General features: G+C 38.1%; 1 protein-coding gene across 1 annotated transcript; it reads right to left on the bottom strand.

The window, feature by feature from the left end:
* Positions 1-114: 114 nt before the first annotated feature.
* LOC149741133 (intraflagellar transport protein 88 homolog) lies at positions 115-6,324 on the bottom strand. The gene is made up of 5 exons (XM_089874469.1): positions 4,470-6,324; positions 3,899-4,110; positions 3,395-3,559; positions 2,630-2,729; positions 115-2,366 (listed from the first exon to the last, which is right to left on the bottom strand). The coding sequence occupies exons 1-5, from the start codon at positions 6,250-6,252 to the stop codon at positions 2,125-2,127; spliced, it is 2,502 nt and encodes an 833-aa protein (XP_089730595.1). The 5' UTR covers positions 6,253-6,324; the 3' UTR covers positions 115-2,124.
* Between the last annotated feature and the right edge of the window lie 4,666 nt (positions 6,325-10,990).

Genomic DNA, 10,990 nt, shown 5'->3' with positions numbered 1-10,990 from the left:
CTCACTGGACCATATTAAACTGACCAAACTGGTAAAATCTTAATTCTAATTACTTTAGGCTGGGAAAGTACCCAAACCCGACACGTCTGGTGATAATTCCAACTCATCGGCAAATTTCTCGTGATTTTCTTGAGTACAAGATTTCTATTAAACTACTCAACCATAAAAACTTAACAACCTCTTCGGTCGGCAAACGGCCACCTCAATGCAAAAACAGCAAATAAATGAATGTATATAACATACTTTATCCTTGCTTGGCCGGAAAACGACAGTCGTTATAGCACGAGTGTTCATGCCAGCTTACGAGTTACCATGTATGTTAAATGTACGAAAAAGCCATCTTCCATTAAATAGAAGTCGTTCCAAAACCTTTAAAATTGCCCCGACACACTTCCAACATTTTACTTTTAGTCGTCTCTGATTGTTTTTTTTACAAACAAAAACATATATTGATTTTGATTACAATCAACAAAACTATATTTTGCAAGATGTATATAATGATAGTAATAGAATGAATGTAACTTGCCCTATGCTGTCATGGCGGGGCAAGGGCAATCGTTATAATATAACACGGATGTTCTGTTTCACACATACGCTTAATTACGTTACCGTGTATGTTATTTTTGTGGGAGGTATTTAAAAAATATGCGCCATCATTCAACCAGTCATCTTGCCCCACACTACTATAATAGGATGGGGGAAGATAGGACACCTTTTTATTCAATTTTCTTGTCCCAGTTGGTCGTAAACAAAGAACATTCAATGAATTATAAAACCGTAACCTCGCGACTCCCAATAGACCGTTGTTAATTGTTTAAAGCACGATGAGTTTTTTTGGATATTATGTTCTTAAGGTGTCCCATCTTACCCCAACCTACCAAATATACAATCGTAGGCCACAGTTGATTGGAAAAAGACAAGATACTAATATGATAAAATTAAACTTTTTCAACACAAAAACGTCTTAGAGAGCACCAATCATTCAACTTGTTTCAATATAAAGTAGGGTGGGGGGAAGAAGGGACATCTTTAGCTTATAATATAGTAGGGTGAGGGAAAATGGGACACCTTTAGCACATAAATATCTAAGTATCCTGATTGTGTTGAAAGCAACTAACGGTGGTCTATGGGAGTCGTGAGGATATAGTTTTATAAATCTTTGAAGGTTCTTCGTTTACTACTAAATGGGACGAGAAAATAGAGCTAAAATGTGTCCCATCTTCCCCCACCCTACTATACCCAAATATCCTGATCGTGTTTTAAACAATTTCGTACTATGCAGTGGCTATCAGATTGCGAAACCGCGTATGTTTTGTGCACTAACTGGATAGCTGGATAATATATTTCATTAATGTTTAACTTGACAAAGGTTCGGCCCAAGTTATAGCTGAACACAGAACTTCTCAATCTTTTGGGTTAACGCCGCCGGCGTAGTGTATTGGCACAGTATTCTAAAGTACAGTATACTATGCCAACTATGGTATTGGTTTAAGAAAGGGCTCACAATAACCCGAAGATACGTATGCAGTTCGAAGAAAAAGTTCCGTTTAAGTTACGTGTAGTTCCACAGCACATATTTTATCGTATTCAAATGTATTTTGGTTTCAGTTTTTGCACTTTTTCGTGAGTTGGTTTGCAGCACTCAGTGAGAAAAAATCTAGAATAAAACGAATCTGCCTGAAACCTGTCTGTCAAAAATACACACAACATTTTTGTACATACAAAAATATATGTCACAACACAACCGCGATAAAAGTAACTAAACATGACATACAGTGAACGTACATACAAAAATATATAACTACTGACAGGTTCAAATAAATTAGACAAGCACGTAAGAGGTCTAGGCATTTGCTATGGTACATATATACTGGAATATTTGAAGGGGCTCACAGCCGTCACAGGTTATCCGACACCAAAATCCAGCAGTTTAGAAAACTGACATTTTTTTAACTTAAAATTGGATTTTTTTAAAGAAATATCAATTTTGTGAAAGTTTTAATCGGAAAAAGATTGTCGCTATTTTTCTGTCAAAATCGTCCTTATTAATTTCAGAAGTTAAAAAAAATGATATTTCTTAAATTAAAAATCGGAACTTTTTTAATTTATCATTTTTTGTGAATTTTAATCGGGTAAAAGATTGTCGTCAATTTCTACGTCATCAAAATCATCGTTGTTGTCCGTCCGAGACCTTGCTGCAGTTTTCGGACGGTCCACAGCGGGCCCTAGTGGATCACTATACGAGGCATCAATATTTTTTCGACCGTTTTCTTGGATATTTATTTCGGAGATGACACGGCGTTGACGGGCAGAACCACCACCGGAGGCACTGTTGCCACGGCTGCCACCTGAACTATCTGCGCTGTCTGGAAAATATTGAATGTAACTTATTTGTCCTTGCAACATATTAATATTACATTTTCCATCCTTTGCACAAGTGTTATTACCAGTGGTGCAGCCAGAGTGAAAGTTTTTAGAGGTCGCGACCCCAGGCTATTTAAAATATATATATATAAAAAAGCTTTTTTGGAACCTCCCCGTGTTATGTTTTCTGGCTACTGGTTATAACTAATGTTATAAGCCATCTAATGTGTTTTTTGTCAAAACTAATACAGTATATGTGACTTACCAGGTGCTTTGAGACTTTTACCACGTTTTGAAGCGCTTTCAGCACGCTGGGCTTTTGCTTCGTGATTCTTTTCAGCTTTCCTCAATTTGTTTGCGAACTCCTGGTTAAGAAAAAATATGTTGGGACTACACAGAAATACAAAAAATTACAACTAATAAAAAAAATTATTGGATCATTTTATTTTTATGTATAGTTGATAATTTAGACAACCCATTAGTGACCATTGGATTGGAGAAATTATCGTTAAGTGTCTTGCCCAAGGAAACAGAAGCCACCAACAGTAACCACGACAAACTGTAGCGTCTGGGCTATGACAGACATGCTAACATGCCACGGCAAAAAAAGCAAAATACACTGTATACAATTTCAATATTAACAATATATCAGTGGCTCATCTGGTATAAAAACGTATAGTGTATTTCCAACGTTGGAAATGAGCCACTGATATATTGTTAATATTGAAATTGTATACTTCATCAGGGAATGAAGTCTCGCCGTATGGCAGACGAATGATCATTCCCTGATGAAGTCTCGCCGTATGGCAGACGAAACGTTGGAAATACACTATACGTTTTTATACCAGATGAGCCACTGATATATTGTTTGTACTATGCCTGGTAGCAGAAGTAACAGAAATTTCAATATTATCCCTAACATTTTGTTTAATGAATTTGTGTATGGATATCAAAACATTGTGTAAAACAATTGTTTAAAAATTAAATTGCCTGCTATTTAACTTATTATTTAATGCATCATCAGTTTTACCTGTAGTTCTTTGTTTAATCCCAGGTCTGAACACAATCTGTTGAGATATTTCAAACATTCAATGTTGTCGGGAAATTTTCCATGAATTTGTTTGTATTTTTCGAAAGCACCTTGATAGTTTCCACTTCTTCTATAACAACTGGCTACCATTAATTGCCATTTCACCTGAAAAGAAATACAATATCTTAAATTTTGAATCCACAGTTATAAGTAAAGTGTAGTTTTACTCGGAAATATTTTGGAGCATTACCATTAAATGTGTTGCCTAATGAATAGTGATGCATACGCCCACAATGGTAGCAGCGTCAAGCCTCGAACCCATATTCTCTAATCTACAAGCTTATGCCATAATATATATTGTTGCTGTCGGGCATATCATATTTGTATTTATTTATTTCCTATTAAAAGGATGCAGAAACGAAGTCAAAAGATAACCTGAATAGGACGTCAAAAACGACGACAGCAAAGGTGTTGCCACAAGAGCCAAAACACAAGTATTTTTACCTCATTTGGTTGTATCACAGCAGCCCTTTCAAAATACTTTATCGCTTTTTCAGAGAACTGAGATTCCACATAATACCCGCCAAGCCATTCTACTGTATCTATATCAGCAGGAAAGAGACGGTAGGAGTCCATTCGGTAGGCGAACGCTTGTGTGCGATCTCCATTGTCTTCATTCTCACAAATATCAGCCATTCGCGACATTACACTCGCATCTACGAAGGAAGATTTGAGGATAAAATAAAAACATATTGTTTTTAGATTGTTACAGGTATTTCTGTCTACCCAGTAAATAAAAACCAAATGTTGCTGTTTTTAAATTTATTGATTTTAACTGGATATTTGGGTTTATAAAAAGATTCTTAGTGGCTTTCTATAAAACCAAGCCATTCCCAGCTGTTTTCAGGAGTCTGGCACTGCTAATTGGTTAACAAACCTACCCTAGAAGTTATGGGTTCAAAGTTGTGTCCTTGAGCAAGCCATTTAACCACAATTGCGGCAACCCAGTGGTCACTAATAAGTTGTCTAAATTGTCAGCCATACATAAAAACAAAAAAAAATCTACAAACTATACCTGTTGGCACAATTCCCACACACTGCATGAGCCATTCCATTGCTTGCGTCCCATCTTCCATCATTTCATATAAGGAGGCGATTTGGAACATAACTTGTGCGCTGTTTCTCACAATGTTATGTAACTTCATAAAGCTGTCAAGAGAATCATCAAGTCTGCCGAGTGATTTGTTCACCAACCCCAGATTGTACAGAGCTTCATGGCACGAGGAATCGTTTTCCAATGCTTCTTTATACAAAGTAACAGCTCCTTCTGCGTCCCCTTCCCTGTATAAGCAGTTTGCTTTGTTTGTGAGGGAAGTTGCGTTAAACCTGTCAGCTTTAACAGCAGCATCAGCATATCGCTTTGCGTTTTCGGCGTTTCCTTGTAGGAAATAAATGAACGACAAATTTGTTGCAGCCTGTGATTTAACATGTGTGTCTTTTTTCTCAAATGTCTTCAGAATACTCACAGCCTGGTTAAAGTCCCTTTCTTTGAGGTACATAAGCGCTTTATGGATTTCAAGATCATTGGCCAGATCGTGGTAAGGGGACGCTTTTACTTGTTCCACGCACCAATCAAATCCTTCGGAGAACGAACTCTCAATGGAAGGAGCTATGATTTTCGCAGCTGCCAAAATACATCTCTCCGCGATCAGTTTTCGGCTTCTTTCCAGTTGTCGTAATGAGTCGTTTCGAATCGCATCCAGAAACACACTCTCCTGTGCGTTATCCGTACTCACAGTGTATTTGTCCTCATCTTCGATGCCCAGGTTAACTGACAGCAGCTTCAAGAAAGCTTTGCCCATCTTATCCTTGTCCCCCAAAGCAAAGTAACATAAAATCAAGTTCAAACCGCTTTGAAAGTCGGGTTTTTCGCTCATAATATGCTCATATGATGTAACAGCATCATTATATTGACCCATCTTCACGAACACTGCACCAATATTCTGCATAATTCGAATCCTGGTTTCTTTATGACTCGTTTGCACTTGATCCAAGGCCATCCTGTAATACTTGATAGCCTTCGCCAGCTGTCCCTGCTTGAAATAAATGTTCCCAATGTTAACTTTAATTCTCCCAGAATTGCTGAACATTTTATTTTTAACAATAACATTGTACGTGTTAATTGCTTCAGGGTACATCTCATTTGCTTCATATTGACAAGCAAGATTAAACAGAACTGAAAAAGTCAGCTCTAAACTTATTCCTTCACTTAACCCAGCTTGTTCTCTATGCCGAACCAACTGTCGCTCTTTTTTCCCGGCATCTATAGCTTTTTGCTTTGCAGTCAAGAAGTCACCTTTATTATTAGCAATCGCACTTTCTTCTATTAGCTCCCCTATTGCTCTCTCCATGGCTTTGATCTTCATTTCCGCTGTTTCCTCTTCCAATCCATCAAGAGGTTGCGCAACCCCTGCGATCCCCCTCGTAGCTTGGTTTAATGGGTCAAACGCACTCCCTCCAAAAACCCCACGTTTTGGGGCAGACGAAAACCCAGCCCCACTGACCGAGGTCATTGGACGTGCCCCGATATCGGAATCACTTGGCACTCTTCCTACAGAAGAAGCTAGATTCGCTCTTAAACCAGCTGCCGTACCCATAGGGGGTTTAGCAAAACCCCCAGCCCCACGCAAAGCAGTCATCGGGGGTCTTCTTCCATGGCTGGTTTTTACAGCTTGCACAAACCCTTCGTCCTCTCCCAGGTTTTTAGTGTCAAAAATAGGGTTATAGTCGTTAAAACCTCCGTACAAATCATCATTTCCATCTTCAGATGCCAACCGAACATTGGCAAGCCCGGCCATTTTACAATTCTTTTCAAAAAATTTTTTTTCCAGTTCTAAATACTAGCCTAAAAAAATGATTTTTTTGGTAAAATACGTTAGTTTTCGGTAAAAAATGTTCGTTAGAAGTAATTATAAGAAAATGTATACTAGTTGGAATAAATTAGAAAATAAATCTATTATGTTTATAATAAATCAAGGCACTTTATATAATTTAAAGAAATATGTAAGTTTCGTCTGGAACACAAAATCCAGTGGTTCTCTTTTTAAAAAAAAAATGTTGTTCGAAACGCAGCTACGATAATCTAACATTAATATAGATATGTACAAAATTAGGCACATAAAGTAAAAATTTGTAATTCCCTACAAAAAGACGCTTAAAACTGACCATTTGCGTCTAGTATTAGACCACGAAACAACATATTATCTACTTCTAGATCGTAGCAACCATTCAAACAATTTCATACTGAGGAATTTACGAGCTTTTAACATTTTTAAAGGGAACATTATATTATATATATTTTTGTAATTTTTACAAAATATTTAATTTGTTTAAATTGATAAACGCTTACGCTTAAAACACTGTAGATAATTTAAATTTAAAAAATGTGACTGTAATAATATATAAAACAGCGTGAATAACTACTGATTTTGCTGTGCATCTTTAAAATAGGAACTGCTCTTAAATTTAAAGTGGTTAAGATTTATAAAATTAATAGTCGCTAGGTAGCGCGAGTTTTTATACACTGAATGCTTGCAACCTTCTGTATAACCGCATGACGGTACTACCAGAATACAGATTGGAAGATGGAACATACGAATGTGCGAACTGCCAAAGGTACTCCACACATTGTAAATGCAACCAATTTAACGTTTTTCTTGGTAAACCCTTAAGTAAAGCTTGCACTAACGCTAAATGCAAATGTCGCCTAATCCACTGCGATTGCGGAAAAAGGTATATCAAAGAAATAGAACCGCAAGCACCATTTAAATGTAGCTGTGGCTTTGAATATGAATACGATGTTGATATTGGTGTTAGAAAACTTTAATAACAACTTTCCAATGACTGTAAATTTTGCAACCTTTAATGTAGCTGGTCTAAGAAATGATAAAAAACGTAAAACTATTTTTCGCTATTTACAAAACAAACGATACTGTATAACTTTTTTACAAGAAACGCATTGCTCGAGAGAGAAACAAAAACTTTGGGAAATGGAATGGCAAGGGGAAATCCTGTGGGCCAACGGTACCAATAACAGTAGAGGGGTAGCAATACTCTTTAACAAAAGACTGTCATATGAAGTGCTTAACCACGCTGCGGATCCTATCGGACGGTGGTTAATGGCAACGATAAAGATTAACGGCACGATATTAACCATCACAAACATATACGGCCCCAATAGGGATGAACCTCAGTTTTTCGAGGACCTATTTCAAAAGCTGCTTATTACCCAATATACCGGAGCTACTATAATAGGAGGAGATTTCAATGTAACGATAAATCCTGCGCTAGACAGAAACATCCCAACCCTTCGAAACAAAAACTCCCACCGCGTTTTAACAACCAATATGACTGCTCATAACCTTTCAGACCCACTCAGATTTAACAATCCTGGTCTAAAGGTTTTCACGCGCATCCAAAACAACCCATACGCCGCTAGTAGAATTGATTACTTTTTAGTCTCTAAACTCGTCCTATCAAAACTGCGTGCTGCGTCCATAGTTCCCGGCGTAAAGTCAGATCATTGCGTCGCTACATTTGAGGTTATGCTTGATCCTAACCCACGAGGTAGGGGTACTTGGAAACTGAACTCGACTGTGTTATCTGATGTTCGCTACATAAAAATGATTAAGGCAGAAATTAAAGAATTTTGTACATTTAACCCCCCGCAACAATTTAAGCCGACGCTGAGGTGGGATGCGTTAAAATGCCATCTGAGAGGAGTAACAATCAAATTTTGCGCGGAAAAGACGCGAGCTCTTAAAGCTGAACAAAAAGAGATTGAAAATAAAATTAAAAAAACGGAATCCGAAATAACGAGTATAATCAACCCGTCGACGAAACTTTTACAACAAAGGGAAGCTCAAAAGAACATGCTTAATACCTTGGTAGAAAAGCGGACCATGGGCGCAATCGTGAGGAGTAGGGCGCTTTGGACCGAAAAGGGAGAAAGAAGCACAAAATACTTCCTAAACCTGGAAAGAATACGCAGAGAGAAAAATACTATCTTTAGACTTAAAAGTGATAACCGGGAAATAACAAACCAATCGGCAATAATAGCGGAACTAGCAAACTTTTACCAGAAACTATATGAGCCAAATCGCACAAATTGGAATACTGAACAAATCGCTGCTCATCTCGCAAGCCTTTCCCCGCCTCGCTTGACCCCGGAGCAAAGTATGGTGCTTGAAACCGAAGTTACAGAAAAAGAGTGCTTATTCGCAATTAATTCAATGCGGAACAATAAATCACCAGGCAACGACGGCCTTCCTATCGAATTTTACAAAGCGTTCTGGCCGACATTAAAACCCGTATTCATGCAAGCCGTTCAATTCTCGGAAAAAACAGGTATTTTATCCACAACCCAAACACAAGGTGTCATTACACTTGTACAGAAAAAAGACAAGGACCCACACTATGCGACAAACTACAGACCGATAACCCTTCTAAATTCAGATTATAAAATTATCTCAAAAGTAATAAACAACCGCATGAAATGCTTCTTAGACGATCTGATCCACAAGGACCAGAACGGTTTCATAAATGGACGATATATCGGAGATAATATTCGGCTCATGTTTAATATGATTGAGTACTGCGACCTAAAACAGATACCGGGAGCTATTATTTCAGTAGACATGTATAAGGCCTTTGATACAATAAGCTGGGAATATATAATCGAAACGTTAAAAGCATTTGGATTCGGTAGTAGAATTATAAAGTGGATTCGGACAGTGTACGATGCGCCAAAATGTGCTGTCACAAACAACGGGTATGTGTCGAAGTATTTTGATATACGCAGGGGTGTCCGGCAAGGCGATCCTCTGTCTCCTACTCTGTTCGTTATGGCTATAGAAATGCTGGCGATCGAGCTACGAGCATCACCCTTTCAAGGTATAAATATTAATAGTCATGAAACAAAGCTCTCTCTACTGGCCGACGATACGGTAATATACACGAGGGGCAATCCACAGGATTTTAATCTAATTTTCCAAATACTGCGACGTTTTGGTCATGCCTCTGGCTCTGTGACTAATCTAAATAAATCAAACGCATTCTACGTAGGAACGAAACGGAATTGTACAATGCGCCCAATGGGCAATGAAGGTCTCGCATGGCCTAATGATCAAATAACATATCTCGGGGTTGTCATTCCACTGGAAATGCAAAGTAAAAGAATCTTCACGCTTAACTCCGCCACTATAATAAAAAAAGTCGACATTCGTTTAAACATTTGGTCTAGTCGTGCACTGACGCTTCTCGGGAAAATAACGGTCATAAAATCCCTCATCATTCCCATCCTCACCTACAAACTTACAGTCTTACCCGAAATACCGCCGCAGACGTTTATTAACAAATTAAAACAGAAACTATTTCGTTTCATCTGGAAATCTAAGTGGGAAAAGATAAATCGTACAAAAATGTGCACAGACATAGAAAGAGGCGGGGCTGGTATGATCGACATCGAAACATATCTTTTAACACTGAACCTACGATGGATAAGAAACGTACTAGACCCAAATTACCACGCTCCCTGGAAATTAATAGAAAAGAGTTTGTCGACCAAAACATCATGACCGTCGCTATGTTATCACCAATGAGAGATGGCTGTGCCGACTTTCGGCGCATATTCCCACTTCGCGCCTTACACAAATCAGTAATTCTACTGCGGCGATTGTTTAAGAAAGGGATAATTTCGGACTACCGTACGGACCCACGGCTATTGTGGTTAAACCCAAAAATTAAAACGAAACAACAAAGCTTTTTAATCGAACAGTTTTTAACTCATGGCATCTCCTCCTATCATGACCTTATTAACGAAAAAGGCGAATACATGGGATACAACGAAATAATAAAAAAATGGAAGGTCCCATATAAGGAGACAGATTTTTGGAGCTACAACCGGCTTATAAAAGCTATCCCGGACGAATGGGACAGGGAGGAATCGCCTCCAGCAAGTCAAACAGAATATAGAGAATACCCCGAAAAACTGCTAAAAACGGTGATGGACTGCCATAACACCAAACATCTATATAAGACATTAGTGAATATATCCTGCGAGCAGACAAATAAACAGGGCCAAACGTGGGCCACGTTACTAGGTATCGACCCTGATTGGAAAAAAATATACAAAACCAATTACTTCTGTACCTTAAAAACAAAATTCCGCTCATTCCAAATAAAAGTAAACAACCTGGCGATAATAACAAATGATAAACTATTCAAATTCGGAATTGTTGACTCAGGCCAATGCGTTTTTTGTGAGAGTGCACTGGAAACAGTGCATCATATTTTCTGCACATGCCCTAAAGTAATTGTATTCTGGAAAGAAGTTTCCGACTGGATATGTGCCACTTTACGCACCCCATTTGTATTTCAAGATGAGCATTTTCTTTTTGGTGTGAGTGATAACCCGATAGTTTCTTGCTTATTACTATGTGCTCGCTTTTGTGTATACCGCTCTAAAGTAGCAAAGAATGAACCGAAATTGCACATGTTCTTAAGTGATGTAAACAGAATGAAAAACGAAGAATGGAT

Source organism: Ciona robusta, chromosome 1 (assembly GCF_009617815.1).
Source record: "Ciona robusta chromosome 1, ASM961781v2".
In the NCBI taxonomy this organism is placed as follows: Eukaryota; Metazoa; Chordata; class Ascidiacea; order Phlebobranchia; family Cionidae; genus Ciona; species Ciona robusta.
Note: the sequence above shows the minus strand (reverse complement) of the source record. Positions and strands in the feature narration are given on the sequence as shown.

Coding starts and splice junctions, on each gene's coding strand:
- LOC149741133 (XM_089874469.1), bottom strand. CDS start 6,252: ATGGCCGGGCTTGCCAATGTTCGGTTGGCATCTGAAGATGGAAATGAT. Junction 4,111..4,469: donor TGTGGGAATTGTGCCAACAG/GTATAGTTTGTA, acceptor CTTCCTTCGTAG/ATGCGAGTGTAATGTCGCGA. Junction 3,560..3,898: donor CTGTGATACAACCAAATGAG/GTAAAAATACTT, acceptor ATTTCTTTTCAG/GTGAAATGGCAATTAATGGT.